General features: G+C 33.6%; 1 protein-coding gene across 4 annotated transcripts in view; it reads right to left on the bottom strand.

The window, feature by feature from the left end:
• Window positions 1-4,752: 4,752 nt before the first annotated feature.
• Window positions 4,753-19,985, bottom strand: part of FNBP1L (formin binding protein 1 like) — a 134,499-nt gene continuing 119,266 nt past the window's right edge. For 2 of the 4 annotated variants that reach the window (XM_036906526.2, XM_057500435.1), the window contains 5 exons: window positions 14,391-14,500; window positions 12,081-12,213; window positions 11,626-11,720; window positions 9,833-9,981; window positions 4,753-8,443 (listed from right to left, as the gene is read on the bottom strand). In XM_036906526.2, coding sequence (XP_036762421.2) covers window positions 8,265-8,443; window positions 9,833-9,981; window positions 11,626-11,720; window positions 12,081-12,213; window positions 14,391-14,500 — 666 coding nt within the window. In that variant the 3' untranslated portion in view covers window positions 4,753-8,264. Of the gene's footprint in view, window positions 8,444-9,832; window positions 9,982-11,625; window positions 11,721-12,080; window positions 12,214-14,390; window positions 14,501-16,872; window positions 16,888-19,985 lie in introns of all 4 variants that reach the window. The other 2 variants (XM_036906523.2, XM_057500433.1) reach the window with 2 other exon arrangements.

Raw genomic sequence — 19,985 nt, 5'->3', positions numbered from 1 at the left:
GATGTGCATAAAGAAAAAATGAGCTCAAATAGGAAAAGAATATTAAAAAGTGATCAGATTTTAAGAGCAACTAGGTAGATCCTTCCAAAATGTATAATAATGAAACTAAAAGCTCTACGGATGCTAATATTAAACAGAAGATTAGATCCCATTGAAGCTTTAATGAACTGGAAGACATATCCGAAATCCACACCCAGAATACAGCAGAGACCAGGACATGAAAAATAGAAGAGATTAAACGGATTGCAATGGAATGACCCAATGCATCTCATCAGAACTCCAAAAGGAAAGAAAGAAGGGTAGGAAGGAAGCAATTCATCTAGAAGGGCTATTAATTAAGGATTGTTGAACAAACTTCCAATTATGTGGATAAAAATACAGCAGGTCAATAATACTGTTGGATCTTGGCATGATGACAGACGGTAACTACATTTATCCTGGTGAGCTTTTAGTAATTATGTCTGTTGAATTGCTATGTTATACACCTGAAAGAACAAAAAGGACTGGTGAGCAGAGAACCTGGTAAGAGTAAGCTTATAGGCATAATGAAACAAACACCAAAAATAATAGTATTTATTATATGAACTTAAAAAGGCAATTAAAACAATAGCACACATCACAGGGGGGGCGATCAGAGTTACTAGAATTCTGCCAAACCATACCCTTCTAATCAGTAAAAGGATTAAGATATTAATTAGCTTTAAGTTTTTTTAGTATGTAAAATGTCAAGGGTAAATAACTACAACAGAAATGAGAGTCAAAGTTTCTAACCAGTAGAGAGAAAAATGGAGAAAACAAAAAATACACATAAAAGGACATGGGAAACCGAGTGAATACAGGCACAGAGATGACAATAAGTTCAAATGTCTTCAATCATTATAAATGTTAACCAACTAAAGCTGACAATTCAGTCAGAGATGGCCAACTAGATCTAAAACAAAACATTACACTGTTTACAAGAACTATAAAGCATAAAGACACATAAAAATTGAAAGTCCATAGAAAAAGGTCTAGACAATTATAAGAGAATAGGGGATAATTTCTAAGGAGGATATGGCAGATTTCTGGGGTGCTGGTAAGTGTTGACTTTCTAGTAACTTAGGCTGTACATTTGTTTTATGCATTTTCTGAATGTATATTTTAAAATAAAGTGTTAAAACATTTTTAAAAATTTTACCTAGGAATATTTCTAATAGAAGATGTATAACTTAGTGAAGAAAATTTCAAACTGTATTTTAAAAATCTGAAAAATCGCTTATGTAAATAAATGAGGCATCATTTTTCTGGAGTAGAAGACTTGGTATCAGAGGTATTAGTACTGAATCTATAAGTGCAATGCAATCCTAATCAATATCCAATAGGTTTTTTTCAAGCTAACTTGATAAGCTTTTCCTAAAACTGACACAGCTAGGAATAGTCAAGACCATCTTAGGAAAATAATACAGGGGGAGAGGGGAATGTTCTGCCAGATACAAAAATTCACTATTAGCCTACTCTATAGTAATTAAAAAACTGTCATTAGAAATTTGACATAACAGAAGAAATACTGCCAATCAGCGGGGAAAGGATGACTTTTTCAAAATAATTCTTGAACAACTGGTTACGCAAATCAAAGGCAGGATGGTTCCTTACCCCACAGCATATGCCAGAATAAAATCTAGATGAATTGAGAACCTACAAAGGCAAAACCATTTAACACTGTTAGAAGAAAATATATCTTTACCTTGAACCAAGAATTTCTTAGAAAAAGCATTAAATATAAAAGACTGATCAATCTACATTAAAATGAACTATTCATCAAAAGTTATCATAGATAAATGATAAGAACTGAGAGATGATATTAGCACACATAAAACTGACAACAAATTAGTATGGCAGGCAACCTCCAAGATGATCCTCACCACCTGGTGTTCACACCATTGTGTTGTTCCCTCCCACACTGTACCAAGTTTGGTCTGCATCACCAAGTACACAGAGCAATTAATGGTATGTCACATTTGAGGTAGGTTATAAAAAGACTGCAGTTTCTGTCTTGAGTTTCTTCTCTCTCTGATCACTCACTGGGCAACGCAAGATGCCACACTGTAAGCATCCCTGTGAGAGGGTTCACATGGCAAGGAATGGAGGTCTGCCAACAGTCATGTGAATGATCTCAGAAGTGGACTCTGGAGCCCCAAAGTCTTGAGATGACCATGACATCCTGAGAAACTCTGAGCCAGAGTTACCAGCTATGTTACACAGCATTAGATCACCAATATAATTAGCATCCTTAATACACAAAGAACCCCCATGAATGAATATGGAAAGACAACCAACCAAAGGAAAAAAATGGGCAAAAGACATAAAACAGGCTTTTCACAGAAGAGGAAACACAAATGGTAAACATGAAAAGATGTTCAAATTCATCAATAATCAGGAAAAGGCAAATTGAGACTATAATGAAATGCTATTTAACATCCAATGAACTGAAAAAAATTTTAAGTCTGACCCCAAGTGTTGGCCAGGATATGGAGCATAAGTAACCCTTATACACAACTTTTAGGTATGTAAAAATGTTATTATCACTTTGAGGGGAAAATGTAGCATTATCTTTTGAAACTGAAAATATAACCCACATACTAGCAATTCTACTCCTAGGAAGAGATGTAAGAGAAACTTGTACACACGTGCACAGCAGCATTGTTTATACTGGCTAAATTCAGGAAATAGTCTAAATGCTCATGAACAGGATGGATAAACTATGTGTATTTATATAATGATTCCATATATATATACACAGAGTACAATGAACTGTGCATACACATAAATCTCAGAACAACATGGAGTGAAAAAGCAACACTCAGAATATACCATGCAACAAAGTATTTCAAAAGTGGGACATCTCTAACCACCAGAGCTTAGGTGCCTTCTCCCCTTGAGCAAGATGAGGCATTTCTTTGTGGAGGACCAACAAGAGGTCTTCCTCAGACTGGCTGCTCGGGTAACTTTCTCACTCAAGAGCTTATGAAATCAAAGAAGATTCCCCAACACCTGAAATAATAGTAAACCTATAGTAAGCCTTTCAACTCTGTCCTCAGTGTCCAAACCAGAATGGTGTGTCAGGTGTGGTCTCCAAAATAAACCACACATGCTGGAATTTACACAATTAACGAGTCTTACTATTTTTTCAAATTACTGTTTACCAACCAGTATGGAAATATTTCAGTATTTAGCATTTACTATGACCATATCATTATGCAATGGCTGAATAACAGCCCTACACATACAGATTATGACACTCTCCATACGGAGCTCAGAAACATGGAAAGCTAATCAGATGAAGGGAAAAAACACCCATATGGTTAAAATTAAGAAAAACAAAACAGTAAACATAAAACGCAGGATAAGGTTATCCTTGATAGAGAGGGAGATGGTAATTTTCTATTTCTTAAATTAGGTGATAGATCTACATTTATTTTATTATGGCTCATAACATACATATATTTTCTGTAAGAAGTTCTCAGGGTTGACATTCTGGACTTAAGCTAGTTGCAAGCTCCCATTTTCTACAATGCTACCACCATCTTATAAAAATTAGATAAATCTGTCTGTAGAGTGCCTCATTTGTATCTAAAGAAAGGAATGAGGCTAATTTGACATGATTTGTTCTTAGGACCTAGGTCAGTTGCCCATTATGTTTTCTCCTAGATGCTGACCAATTACCAAACATTTTTAAGTTGTTAGATTTCCCAGGGATTTACTCCTCAAAATATGTAGTATTTTTCCCATTGCCTAATCTTTTGGCACTTCTTATATTTTCTGTAGCTTCTTAGATTACTGACAGTGACTATATTCGGGAATATATCTGATCATAGGTACATGAGCTCACTGAAATAGGTTTGGTGTTTTTTAAGAAGGTTTTCAACTGATACCTTCTTCACAAAGAAAAATCTATTCTTTCAACAAGTCTGGAGATTCTTTTCCTTTTGTTAAAATTGTTATAAGGATTTTATCTTTCCCTAACAAGCAGGATTGACCTCTCTGATCTTAGTTCAGATAGTAAAAGCCCTCTTCATTGTTTTGAGATTTTTCTGTTGCCACTGTTTTCCTGCTATTTTGTTTTGTGTGTCTCCCTGCTTCCAAGCTTGGCATGGATCTCTAAATTTTCACCTCAACAATTACTACCCCTCATTGTTCAGGACCAACCCTGAGTTTTATTCCCTTTTGGAATATCTAGAAGTTACTAGTCATATTTGCCCCTTTGAGCTGAATCTTCTGAATTAAGACTTCCTAAAATGACAGCTAATTGTGATCCTAATTGTGGCAAACATTCTTCTTCCACACTTCGAAATGCCAGGAAGACATGGTGCTCTCCCTGACTGACCCAGGAATTCAAGCAGCAGGAAATGCTGACCAGCATGTGGGTACATCAAGTTATGTGGTACAGGAAGTGTTCAGAGGTTAAGATGGTATAAAAGGAAAGTCTGTGCAACATAGTTATTTACTGTAGAACAAAGATAAAAAATCCAAATTATTACACTCAACTTAAAATTCACTCTAAAGAAATAGTTAAGTTTTTCTCCCTTTAGAGAGCTTGAAAGAAACTAAAACTAGAATAAAATTCCCAAAACCACTTTGCAAATAAGGTTGCCCTTATGTTTCCACTTGTGGAACCTGTCATCTCCACTGAATTATGTGGAAACTAGACATTCAAGAACAAAATCATTACATCTCTAGCTCACATAGCAATAAAGAGATAACACATTATACACCTTAACTGACCATGAAAAGATTGTTTTATTCCATGAAAATATTCTCAACAGAGAACACTATCTTAAACAAAGCATTTACCATTAAGAAATCAACATGTGCACAAAAAGAGTAAAAATTACTGAAAAATTAACTTCTCTTTAACAATTCACATGTTCAAAATTTAAGAATGATTTAAGAATGATTTAAACTGTTCAAGTACAAATGTCTTTTCTAATGTAATAACCCATATACAGGTTGCACTATTCCACGTGAAGGAACTTGCCTCCTATGGAAGCAAATCCTGCTTTGAGAAAAACAAACAGTAGCTTGAAAAGAACAGTTAGTCCTTACAAGAAAGCCTAAACTTTGCCCTCTGTGGCTGTCAGCCAAAAAAACACAAGCACTTCAGGCTTTGTACAGAAGACAAACACAGCCAGATCACATTTCCTCCTCATCGCTAACCTTTAAAATAAAAATAGCACTAGATATTAAAACTACTTTTATGTAGTCTGTCAGTACTGAATAATGTCACATTATATAAATAACCCTGTAACGAGATTCAGAATCTAAACTTTATGGTTTACTAGCCTCAAAGGTAATACACTATATGTCAACTGTGTAACAGGGGTGTACTTGATCTTATGAAGGCATTAACTTTCACACAATTGTCATTCAGCTTTAGTATAACTGGTAGTATGATTCAAATAACACGGGAGAAATTATTAAAGAAGTCACACAGCTTCTAAAATATTGCTTAAAATCCAGTAATATACAGACCATTTCACATTCTTTTTCTTCCCTCAAAACAGTAAAGAAACAAATTAATGAAGCTTCTGTGACACAAATATCCCCCACTCCCACCCACCTCCCTATTAAACACCACTAAGAAATTAGTTAAGATACAAGTCATTAACAAAATCACAAATGTGAACCAGGACAACATGAGTAACAGGGGCACTAACAACAATTATATTTACAAGTATAAACATACAGAAATTTCCATTTTACAAGTAAAAGTGCACATAGATCATTACAAAGTTTCACTAAATTTCATCTGGTTCAAACAAAAGCATCACTTGGAAACAGACTATCATGGTAATAATCACATGAAAACATGGTAACCCCAAATTAGAAGACAACGGGGGAAGTCCATAAAACTTCTCATAAAAACACTGAGTAAAGTAAAATGGACTCAGATATGTCTTTAGTTCGATCCATAAATTTGAAGATGCACCATCAAACATGGTAGAGCTCTAAAAGCCACCTACCAAGGCAGCACTACTGAGTTTCAGGAGGTCGCACTGAGCTGACACATAAAGCCCTTTGTGGGATACTGTAGTGGTAGTGTTGGCAATCGACAGATTTAGGCACTCTAGTTTAAGGCAGCATTTGAATGGAAGCAGCTGACTTCTGACAACAGTCCTTTATCTTGAGGTGGTGAGTATCTTCTGTGTTTATTATGCCAGGATTTCAGTGCTGACTATAGATTCTTCCTAGCCTGAGGTGCTGAAGATGTACCATGTTTCAAAGAGTTCTTTCAACTGGGCTGTAGGCTAGAGCAGAGATGTTTTCTTTTTCTTATCATAAATACTTCAGGTTCACAAACTACTTCTTCATAATACCAAAACTGGAATGTTTTGCAGTGGGGAAGTTATAGCAGCGTACAAGAATACTAGGATGGAAACATTAGTGCTGGAGATGTCTGACAAAGTGATTTGCACTACAAATGTAAAACAAAACAAAGGCTTTGACGAGAACAAGGTATTATAAAGACATGCCTGAAAAATCTAGCCCGATCACTCTACACATGCAACAGGATGTTAAGCAGGCACAGAAGTGGCCAGGCAAACACTGACAAATGGCAAAGATTCTAACAGACAATGGATCTAAAAGCCAATTCAAACAGAGCGGGGATGAAGACAGTCCTGTTGGGACAGCCGAATATAAGACAAATTTAATGACACCTCTGTATTCTTTCTGATTTACACATCAATAAAATAAATGGAAAAAAGGTTAGCCATCGCTGGCTTTTTTCCCTTTACGTGAATAAGGAATTTAAGGATTGGTATTACAATGATTTTTTTTAAAACTATGTATGGAAATGCTAATGAAGTTAGTAAAAAATAATCATGTCTGCATGCAGTCATGCAACTTGCTTCTCTCTCTCTCTCTTTGAGCCTGACAACTCTAATACCCTCCCCCCAAAAGCAGCTGCATGTAACCTCTTTCAACATCTTGCCCATTTCCTCAGAAACCCTCTTCAGGAACCTGCAGTCCAGGAGGGAAAAAAAAAAGAACAATTACTGAAGACCTTTGGTTAAGACCAAAAGGGGTGTTCAGTTTAAAGTATCCATCCCAAATGTCTCTAAAATCATTTCACAGTCAGCTACTGAAACCACCAAAAAAATTTGGAACACGAGCAAAATTAAGGGTCAGACTCTTAATTGCTTCCTTACTTTATTTCCCCTTATAACCACAACACTACACAACCCTCAACTTTTTTTTTTCCAACAAATGCTTGTTGAGATTAATTGGAAAAAATAATCCATCCAACAATTGATGACTTAGCTAAAATAATGAACTGCCCCATATGGTGGTACAAATATACTCCCTGCAATCCAGTGAGTCAAAACAGTTGTTTTTTTTTCCAAAGTAAAATTTGCCAGCACTTCCTTTCAAGATTTCCTTTTATTTAGAACCTATTTTCCTACATATAATTATAATTGCTAAATGCTAAATAATCACTAGCATGTTATTTCCCAAAAGACATTTTCAAGCTGAAAAATACAAGCATTACTTCAGAAGGAAGCTTATACATAACTGAAAATTACTAATAAGCCTGAGAACGTTTTCAGGTCTCAAAAGCAAGCTGTTTTTATTCACATAACAGCTAGAACAGGTTGATTTATTCTTCAGGTCTCTTGATTAGCCTACTACTAAATCAGATTATGGGCTAGGTGCTTGTTTTCTTCCTTTAGGAAAGCAAAGGTAAGGACAGGGGAAAAACAAAAATGATTATATTCTTATTGTATCCAATTAGCCAACTATTACTTTTCTCCTGGAAACCACAGCTACAAATTTAAACTCCTAACCCAAACCACTGTTTTGAGAGTCAGCTTACTATAGCATTTCAAAGCAGTTTTGCTTATTAGAATTTACCACTGTCACCATGTTTTTTGAAGTACAGTAAAAAAGGAGTGCGGAGCTTTCTATCTATCGATTCCTGCCCAAAAGATCAAAATCTATGATTTATAAGGCAGAAAAAACACAAATTTTTCACAAAGACTTAAGCAGGACATAAAGCAAAAGGCATCAATTAAGCTTCACATCAATGTTACTCAAATGTTTAAAGCATCACAAGAACAGTTTCTTGGGGTAAGACTCACATCTAAGATCAAGCCTACACTCAGCTCAGATAGTGAACAATCAATGTTGAATGCCCTTTAAGTTTTCTTATGCTTCCCGCCTGCTGAATATGTTTTCATTTTAAGTTATCATTCCTATGTCACGTGCCACAAAGCTGCCCGGTTAGTTTAGATGTAAGTTACTGCACCTTTACTGTTTTTCTCTAGAGTTACATCTATGTATGATGTGGGGACGTAGCCTTCTTCACCATTCTGTCTCCGAGCTCTTGTCCATCCATCACCTTTGTCTTCCTCAATGATGTATAAAACTTCACCTTCTTTCATTGCCAGAGTACCTTCATTATGTCCTACATTAAGAGTTTTCATAGCACAAACATAATTTAAGTACAGCATTGACTTCAAATAAAAGTTACACTACACAAAACAATATGAAAACCTACTAGATTTCAAAGTGCCTAGAACTATGAGTCCACTCAAACTCATTAGCAACCTCAATCTCTACGATACTTTGTAGTTTACCCAACAGTTTTATGTGTTATCTCATTTCAGCTGCACAGTAACCCTGTGAGGCTGACCTTAATATCACCCCCATGTAGCAGATGAAGTATTAGAGACACAATGATAATATATGACTTGACAGGATACTCTTACTCCTATTTTACTACTCCAATTCCTTTCCCAAATTTGAATGGCATTACTGTCCAGAAAATTCATGAGGTGAGATAAGGATAGTAATAACAAGACATCGAGAGGATGGAAAAAAAGAAAGAATATGAAAAGAGAGCAGAGAGAAAAACACAGGGTCAATTCTGGTGATGACAGAAGCAGGAGAGTCAGAATGATCACAGCTACAAAGCACAGCTTCCTTCTAAACCTCATCAGCTCAGGGCTCTCTTTCTTCCCAATGCCCAACCACTCCCAGCCTACTTAGCAGTAACAATTTCAGATATGCTAAAGTCCTTCCCTACTCTGTAGATTACATTATAGAAGATCTTATTTAATGTTATTTTCTCAGAATAAGTAACTGCAGCTTTATTCAATTTTAAAACCAATACAGTGGATGGGTGGGGAAGGGCCTTAGATCAAATACCATTTTATAACAACTTATCTGTAAGAGGTGTTACTCTGCTCCTCTGTCAACTGAGGAAAAGGACTTTTCATAGTCCACAAGAGGGAATATAACTAAAAATCTGCAAGAGAGGGTCACAATGCCTACCTTCCCTCACAGGGTTAGTTCTCCATCTATCACAGGGGAAAAGATGGCAGTCAGAAGCCACCCCTTGCTCTCCTTCCCTTACCTGAAAACAAAACATGGCCTAAAGAGTCAGGATGTGGTGTTGACATTCAGCCATGCCACTTGCCTTGTACCTGTCTCTCAATATTAGCAAGTTACAAGCAACAGCATGAAGTGGCATCTGCCAGCCTTCCATTTCCTTAGCTGACCTACATGCTCAAATTGCTTCAACGTTGATGAGCACACATAGCATTAGTAAGATCTCTGGGGGAAAATTCTGTATCAATCAAAGTTGAAAATTTAATAATCTGTAGATAATATAGGCAATTTTCTTTCAATGTCATGTACAGAAGAAAATCTCTGTATCAAAACAAAAATATCCAAACTAATGAAATGGGATTATAATTTTCTGACAATGTATTATTTAGCAAAGGACAGTAACATGCATGAATCAATGTATGGAATCAATTTTATCAAACACAGTATGTTAAGAAAATAATACCATCAAAAGGGTAGATAGCTTTGCAGTGTCCAATAGCAGGCAAGGGATCATCATCTTCAAATTCATCATCAAACTCATTGTGGTGACCAAGTTGTTGGGGTGGTCCACGGACTTCTTGGTTTGCATCATCAGTGTAACTTCCCTCGGGACTATAAAACATAAAATTATCTCTGATCAAGTATCATAAACACTGAAACTTTTTGTATTACCTACAAGTTGATCTCCTCAGGATCAGTTCAGAGAATCGAGTATCAATGACACATTTCCAAATGAAGCCTTTATTTTCTTAAACATTGACTATATATATAAATTGCTTCTACTACAAATTGCTGCTTTGTTGAATTTACTGAAATTAAAAAACTAAAAGATTACAATATTCTAGACACATAGTAGTAAATATGTTCATTAAATGCGTCTATCAGTGAGTCCAGAGATAAAATGGAAAAATGTAGTGGACACTTGTTTCATCTTCCTGGATTCACCATCCCTTTTTTGACAGGAGAACCCCAAATTTCTTAAGGGACCTCTCAAACCCACGTTCAGTTCACAGGCTTCAGGTGGAGTTGTTCTGTCCCAGCTCCAAAAGGACCCATCTTACCATCTTAACACAGCAATTGTATAGCCAGAATGAACAGTTCATGAGTAAGCCTATAATCCAATCAGAAGAAATGCACAGATTTTTGCTTGGGACTTTTGGAAGAGAAGCTCCCTTCCTTTTCTACTGGACTTAAACCTGTAGAAATAGGAGCAGAGAGCTTTAGAAGATCATCATACGGAGGCTTAAAATGTAACCAACAGAGTAGAAGGCAACAGAGTGAGGCAGAGAGAAATTGAGTCCTGAGGAGATCATCTGAGCTCCTGGATCAAGCTCTTCCTTAAGTCAGCCAATAAAACCCCTTACAGTTCAAGCCAGTATGGGTAAAGTGTTCATTCTGTCTCTGAAACCAAAAGACTCTTAGTAAAGTTCATTTCCAATTAATAGTGTTAACTAGGAAGATAGTAACTTAAAAAATCTAAAAGAGGTAATGCAAAGGTGTTTTTTTTCTTAAAAAATTTTTAATCAAAAAGAGAAAAATGTTAGTAATTTTGCTAAAGAATAAAATGACTGAGAAGATTTTTAATCATGGAAAATCCTATATAATTAGATATAGCAGCACTTTTAGTATGCCTGAAAGACATGTTCTTAAGTAACACAAGCCACAGATAGTACGTTATTTTAATCTATGTTGTACTTGAATTGATTAGATCTCTCAAATCTTTCTTTAAGGTGAATTTTCATTTGTTGGATTTTATTATTGAAAGAGAAAAAAAAAGACCTACCACACAAGGGGGGGAAAATGCCACAAATGTTATAAAAACATGGAAACTTATTTTGGAAGTTCTGGTCCAGATTAACAATACTTAGGCTTTCCCTTCACAAAATTTTGTGCAAATGGACAGTTAAAATTTTTCTTTGCCATAAGCTACTCAACTCTACCTAAACCTTAAGAGAATCTTCCCAAGTTCAAGGACCCTATGCCTCCAGACTGTGGCTGAAGGAATTTTCTGTGTTCCTACCTCTGTTTTTGGATTCATGAGGAACTAGAACTGAAAAGCAATATGAAATTTCATACTTCACTTGTAGCTATTACAAAGGAAAGAAAATTATTTCAGTTCAAGAGACTGATGTCATTAAAAGTCAAACCTGTCTAAACTTGGGGGGAAGAAAAAAAGAATTGTACAAAGCTTAAGACAAAAGGGTGAGAAAAGGCGGGGGTAAAAGAAGAAATACAAATAAAATGTAAAACAATGACCTTTCTCTTCCCTGTGTTACAAGATGATTTATGTCACTGCTGTGTCTTCTGTCTCCTCTCACACCTGTTTTGCCTTCAACTTCAGAGAGCCAAGCCTTAGAAAAAGTAAGTAAAATTAAGCTCAATAAATAAAGTTCTAAGATATTCTACATTTAAAATGTGCTTTGAGTTTTTATAATCATGTAATTCTTAAGAGAAGGGAAACCTTTATTCCAATTTGGTCAATGATCAACTCTACAGCTAATAAAAAGCAGTATAAATGTTTCATTTTATTTAAAGTTTTAACTACAGAAAAAAAAGTTCAATAAGAAGTTCTAATTCTAAAGATTATATACCATAATGATCTGTTAGATCATAAACCCTAAAATTAAATAAATATCTGAACTCTAGCAAAAGCCAATTTACCATAATGAAGTTTAGAAATAACTTAGACAACTACTAAATAACAAATCTACCTCATTCTTGTGGATTTCCATTCGCAGGCGGTCGATGTTATTCATGGTTTCTGCTAATTTAGGCTGCAAACTTCCTGGATCCCCCATCTGCGGATTTTTCTCATACACATCTTTCATTTTGTTGAGTGCTTCTCTGAAAATGAGAAGTTACACAATTAAATATTCACTTAATTTATTACCAGATAAAAGAGTTTTCACATTTGACTTTGCAGACTCCTATGCAGCCTAATCATAAAAGGTCATCCCTCTTTAAGTTTAGTCAAACATTACCTGATTAAAGATAATCTGCATAAAGCTAATGTATATAAAGTTAGTAACTTATGGAGACAGTCTTTTAAAACATTTGGGAAAAAAATTTTCACTTCTTACTACTTGTTTCCTAAATTAGGAGACTTTAAATATATATAGGTTTACATATACATATACAGGCTTAATCAAGAGCTGAAGAATATTCCTTAATATTCTTAAACTCATCATGTCCCAATGAGACTCATTATATTCCCATCCATATTATTCAACCAGTGTTCCTTATCTTAGCTCACCACATCTTCCTTCTCCCACTCACCTATGCCAGAAATAGGAATGCCATCTTTAACTTGCCTCTCTAAATTCAGTCACTCATCTCCTCTTCAATGCTCTAATCACATCACATTAGGTTATGCCTTAATCAGCTGCACTGCACTTTTAACATCTGGCATTACTGATGAACACTCCTTTATACCCTTTATACATTTTTTCCTTCTTGATCTCCTGGAGATTACATTTTCTCTTCTCTACTCCTCAACTCTACTGTTTCATAGTATCTCTTCTTGGGCTCATTCTCTTCCTCTGTTCATCCTTCTGATTTGTGAGAAAAAGTATAAATGATTTTATAAGATATAATCAAGTTGTGTTTTTTTACAGATCTACTCAGATTTCTGAGTATAGTTGATATACAATATTACACTGGTTTCAGGTATACTATATAGTGATGCAATAGTTACAACCATTATGAAATGCTCACCATAATAAGTGTCACCATATAGATATTACAATTACTGACTATATTCCCTACGACTTACTCATTTTAAAATTGGAAGTTTATACCTCTTCTTCCTCTTCACCATATTGTCTTCTATATGTTTTACCTTATTGTTTTAATATCACCTACCTTCAAATGGTTCTCAAATATATATCCTAAGTTCTTTTTCTCCTAAGCTCTAGATACTCTGAGTGTGTGCCCTTTTTATGGTCTGTTTAGCACAACTTAAGAAAATTTTTGTTCTCTTTGTTGGTGATTTTTCTGTTTAAAATAGCCCGAGTGTAGTGGTGAAGTACTGTCTAATGTCCCTAAGTGCAAGAAGGTTGCAAGGTATCTCACGGAGAAAAATGCATGTGTTGGATAAGCTTTGTTCGGTCATGAGTTATAGAGCTACTGGCCCTGAGTTCAAAGTTAATGAATCAGTAATATTTATTAAATAATGTTTCTTTAAACAGAAATACACATAAAGGTTATACATTGCTCAACTGATAAAAATGTTGTGACCAGAGGCTAACTGTATTAGAGCCTAAACCTGTATTTTCCATTCAGTATTTGTTAATTCAGTGTTCAGTGCCTTTATAGAATGTAACTATCAAATAATTAGAATCAACTGTATTGCAATATTTCATTTATGACTAAGCATCCATTACATCTGATGTATAATTCTTAACAAAACTTCACCCATGCTAGAATCTAAGTTCCAATTTTACCTTCAGTATAAAAGTAGATAGTAAGTCACCAATCCATTGTAATAACCCTTTATTCATCATAACTCTCTGTTCATTAAAGTAAAACTGAACTAAAGGAAACTTCTTACAAAATTGAAAAAAAACTTAAAAGGTGTGAGTGAATGAATCTGAAGCTGTGAGTAATCAAGCCCTGTTTGCCAACATATTTTGCTGCAAACAAAATAATTACAGCCTCAGGTTTCTACTGAACTCAATTTATACACCAAAGCAAAATGAAAATTTATCAGAGTATAAGGTGGTTAGTGTTGGTGAAACTATTCTTGATAATGAATCATCAAACTATGTTGCAAAATTTATGGAAGACATAATACATACTCTATTAGCATGCAATAACCTGCAACTTAAGAAACTCTCTAACATTTCATTTTTACCTACAACACAGCAACCAGTTTCCCAAAATTTAGGAGTATATTTTTCTCTCAAAAGGTATTGCAGTTAGGATGTAAGATTTTTAAACCTTTGACATCATATTTAAACATATCATTCAAAGTAGACCCTAAAAAGAATAATAATTATAGAAAGGACTTAATGGAAAAATACTTTTGGTCTGATTCTTTCTGTAGTTCTCTGTTAAGTTCATCGATGCGCTGCTGTAGTTTTTTACGTCTCTGTTCTGGTGGCAGATGACTGAAATCTTCTAGTGCTGGGCCCTGAAAGGAGAAGCTAAATCATTATAAAAAACATTTTCAGGCAATTTTATTTTGTAAATATAGCCACTCTAAGTTAAGAATATATATCAACTTTAATTTCAAATTAGCTCCAATAAATCCCTTGTAATAAAAATAAATTTACATACATATGTAGTATATGTTAATTAAAACAATTGTATTGAAGAAAGAGCTCAAGTTCCAGTTAGTTTATGAAATCATGAAATAGAATAAGTAAAAATATCACTGGATATAGATAATTGGTAATGACCAGTATCACTTTATTCTCAGGTCTTGGCAGAGGTAAAATAAATACATATGGACCTTCTTACATCAACAACAACAAATGGAAACATGTAACATTTCTCCCTGTACAACGTACTGTGTTATATGCAACAGATCACCACATTCCCGAACCAAAACTTTTGCCATTGAGTCAGAATATTACAAAAGTTCAGACTAAAAATATAAAAAGTTTACATAAGCAAGCAACTTACCTCATAAAGACAATCTAATTAATGAAATGTATTTTATTACTGCATATAGTCTTTGAATGACTGTGTTTATTAAACTATTCTTCAGAACCAAAACATACCTGATTATTAAAAAACAAAAGGCAGAACTATCCTTCGAGTGGAACATAAGTAAAAATTATAGTCCAATGAGGAGTTTATTTTCAATTACCCTTTTGTACAACAACATACCTCAGTTGTTCCTGAAAGAATGGTATAATTCAAAGAAAAATATAATCCCTCTTTAGGAAGGATGCTTGATATTTGAAATTTTTTAATGCTTTGATATTCATAAAACTGCATCATTTAAGAAAAGGTACTAATTTAGATACAACATTCTGATTCAAATGATGGCCTTCTCTTAAATGTTAACCATGTCACTGTTTAGTTCTTATTAGAGGTTACACAACAGTCAATATCAGCAACTATTAACATAAGCCCATATTTACGTTAAATTTTTATAAACTCTAAAAGTTGATGACACCTATCATTCATCATTTTTCTTTTTAAAATGTTGATTTTAAGAATATGCAAGTTCAGGTTTTAAAGTTGTTGAAATGAACTCCCAAAACAAACACATCCTTGCTCTTTGGGCCACTTAGGCCTGTAATATATGCTAAATAGCTTTACTTCAACCTTCGATAAGAATGCTTCCCTTACTTTTAAAAAAGAAAACTCACTTTCAGAATGAGCCGTGATCAAAAATAATCTTTAATTAATAACAATCTCTACATTTTTTTCCAAGTAGCCTGCACATCATGGACATTCAACAAGCCTGCCTGAAAAAAACTAGGGCATTTGATCTAGGTGACTTTTGCTTCTTTTAATCTACTAAGTTAAGAATTAAGAATCTGTTTATCAACAAAATCTGATCTAAATAAATGAATGGCAGAATTTTCTATACAATGCCTTTAAATTTAGTGGCCAATTATCAACATAAATTATCAGACTTAATCCAATTTGTGGTACAGGTTTTGGAAACTACTACATATGTGCCAAAGATAAAACTTTCTAATTTATATTTTTTAAATATTTCTCAAAATTTTGAAAAACTATTTAATGAAGTGAAGAAATACATTCCAATGTGGGTTTTTTAGTAACACTATAATAAACTCAATTATCTATGCATCTGCCAGATTTCCACTCATCCCTAATTAAATCTTGTTATCAAAGTACCAAGAGTCTGAAAAAGAGTCATCTACTTTCCAAAAATGACAAAATATGCAAGCACCCAATAATTTTGCATTTAGGTCTTCACAATGTAGTTCCATTAATTTAATTGAAATAAATGTATAAAGGAACATCACACACACACATGCACGCATGCACACACACACACACAATATTTAGGTTATTTATGCTTTTATTCCCACTCAATAGCACAGAAGAAGAAAGCACTAACCTCTAATGAAATTAGCAGGAAAACTTTCTCACTTTTTGGAAAATCTAATGATTCTTGTGATAAAGTACAAATCGATTTTATATTACCTTTTTAAAGGATGTTAAGAAAAATCATTTTTATTTAATTTTCCTTCTGTAAAAACTTGAACTTTTGTTCTACCATGTAACTTTTCAAGTAATGTTTGACTATAATTTTATTCTCTGTAACATGACAAGGACTCCATCCAAAAACACTTAAGAACTTAATGGGTTGATTACAGTTAACCACATTATTTTTGAATTTTAGGACATCAAGAGGTACTGGCATATGTTGGACTATGGATTAAAAAATTGTAAAAAGAAAAGACACATACAAGGTGAAAATGTGGAGATGTACCTTACCGCTTGTTTTGAATTAAACAAAACAATGTTTTGAGATTATTTAATGTTGGCACAGTATATAGATCAGCACATAAGGCTTACCATCTTCACCGACCACTGAATAGTTCAATGGAAAACAGAAAGAAATGGTAAATTATTCACATGAACCATATATAGAAGGTGCAATTAACTTTTACTTTTTTTAAACAATATTAAAATAAATCAGGTACATTTCACAATCTAAACAATTATGCCAGAGAAACAATTTTAAGCACATTGTTGGGAAAGTAAATTACTTGCAAAAAAAAAAATTACACTGATGATAATGGGCAGATATTTTCCAAGTGCAACTAAAATTCCAAAGTAAATAGTAATCATTCTATGAATAATCATGCATTTTTTTCTTTAAAAAAGAGAATTTTACCTAAGTGGATTTCCTTTACACAGCTCTTCATTCTCAAAATATTAATACTCAAAAAGGTGGATATAAAAGATGGAATATTAGCCATTTTAAAAGAAATCTTACATATGAAGTATTAAAGATGGGAAAGTTCTTTCCAATGCATTAAACAAAACACCATTGTCTGAACTTTTATAGTTCAAAATGCTGTTTTGAATTTAAGTATGTCATGGGTAGGTGAGGGTAAACATTTCTACTTTAGTTTAAAGGTGCTTTTTTCAATGTGCAGACACAATAAAAACACATTATTATAAAAATAATAAGAAATGAGCAATCCAGATCGAAGTTGCCCATACATTATTTCCTAGTTGACACAAATATATGGGTTGAGTTTTGCTTTGAAGATACAGCATCATTTTTTGGTTTTTATTCTGATATTATATGCTTGAAAAGCAACACTAAAAATAAAGCTTCAATTTTTAGAAAGCTGGTTAAAATTTATTTCTGAAAATATGAAATGACATAGCCAGAATGCTCTCATATAGTATATATGCCACATATGTATATACAGCCCACATTCCATGGGTTAGCAGAGTTCTGCAACTGGCACTGCATATATCTAACATCTCAACTGAACACACACGTGCACACATACACACACACACACACACACCTTGTGACACAATATCCAGTAGAGCTTTTACAAAGTTAATTTCCACATTCATCGCATTTGGTTAGCAGCCTCTAAAATTTTTATATTTCCCTTTTTTCTAAATCATGTTTTGGAGAAGGTGGGGGGTTATCAGGTAGAATTTCACATAAAAAATACCAATTTTAATAAATAACTGACAAAAATATCTACCCCTTATCTCATGAATTGGCTGTATATATTAATGGTTATGATGGCAAGAAAAGATGACATTTGCTATCCATTATTTTTCAAAATTAAGCTTAACATTCTTTAGACTGTCAGTAGTTTCAGGTAACAAAAACCACAATTTATTTTACTATGACAAAATTCCTGGTGAGGAGATTAATAGGTCTAAAAATTTTTAAAGATGTTTATGGTCTTCTTTAAATGTTATTAAAACAAAGTTATATAAGAGGATAAAAATAAATATGTAAAAGTTTAATTTACCTTTTATGATAGTTTTCACCAGCTCAATTTCTAAGTGACATAAATAGTTTTCCCAGTTTCTGTATTAGTATGTTTCAGGGAAAACTTTATGATGATTATAACTGAAATATCAAATTTTTAGCTAATCTAGTTTTGCTATTAGAAAGTAAGTTATATTTCAGTAACCTTAGATTTGGGTCTATAAAAACTCAAGTTCTTTGTAAAAATTTTAGAAATATTACCATCTTTTTTTAAGTGATTCATGTTCAATACAGAAATACCTTACTCTCATATGCAATTATCATATACCTATAACTAGAAAATTTCACATACCCATTATACCTTAATATAATACAAAAGGAGCTAAAAAGGAAATTCATTAGGCAATTAAAATTATTAGGTGTATTTCATTTAAAGACAGGAAAATCCTGAGAACTGTACTCTGGATAAATAAGAACTTACAAAAATGAGTCTAGAAGTCTGTAAGATCATGAAATTTAGACAGAGTACATGGACTTGTTGTTGCTAGATAAATCCACTTCTAAAAAAAACAGGAGTAAGTACTCCAGTAAGCTCAAATGAACAGCTGTTCATATACTAAGTAGTTGAGTTTGGGTATGCATCCAATATCCATTAACGGTTAGATTTTGATGTTCCAAGAAGGAAATTATAGACCCTTGTCCCTCAGAAAAGATCTACTGGTACTACCATCAAATTAAAAAACATTGGTCCAATATGACATTCCTTCTATCTTTAAAAATACTGGGAACACTTGGTTTTCTTTAAAACAAAAATTACAATTTCTTTTAAGAGTCAAAAACAAGAATTTAGGAAAAACAAACACCACTCAAAACAAAGTTTCTGATTTGAATAGCACAACTCATCAGCTTTAAGAAACCTTAAGATTTACTTTGTAAGCTTAATGGATTTATATGTAAATCTATGTGAAAACACAAACTGGCTTCTTAAAGCTCATCATCTTTTGGATTTTTCTGTATTAGAAAAATCTTAAGTGGGAGGAATACATCTCTATGAGTTAATCTTGAAATAGTACCTAGTAACTATCAAATACCAATCAAAGAAATCTCAAAACCAAGGCTGTAATAAACATCTTCCTGCTTTATCCCTCAAGCCTCTAATTAACTTGTCTGCCATATTTTCTATCTTGCATAACTGTTCTTTAATTTGGGTATGATAACAAAAGTGGGAAGATTTTGGCCTTCTGGAACTAAACACCCCCTCCTACCTCCCCTAACCCAAAACAATGTACTAATATGTAAAATTAAAGCAATATGTGAAAATAAAACAAATAATGACCAAGAAGATACTTTTAAGTTCTACAGTTATAAAATTCTGCCTATAAACTTATTCAGCAAGAATGAAAATGCCACATATTTAAACTTCTCTCTCCAGGGCTCATAGTTCTAACTGCCTAAACATTTTCCATAGAATTACATTTACTTCATATTTCTAAGACTATACACTGTGTAGAGTATTGTAACTGGGCCTGGTAGACTCAATGTGTAGAATACATATAAACAGTTACAAAAGTATAGCTACTAACTAGTAATCTTTCTTGATTTATATAACAGCATAATATTAAATGAAGTCTAAATCACCATAGAGAAGATGGGAATTAATTCTATCCACATAACTCAAGCACTAGAAATCCCAGATACAATTTAAAGTCTTTCAAAC

The sequence above is a fragment of the Manis pentadactyla genome, chromosome 4 (genome assembly GCF_030020395.1).
Source record: "Manis pentadactyla isolate mManPen7 chromosome 4, mManPen7.hap1, whole genome shotgun sequence".
In the NCBI taxonomy this organism is placed as follows: Eukaryota; Metazoa; Chordata; class Mammalia; order Pholidota; family Manidae; genus Manis; species Manis pentadactyla.
The sequence above is the reverse complement of the archived record's forward strand: the minus strand, read 5'-3'. Positions and strand labels throughout refer to the sequence as shown.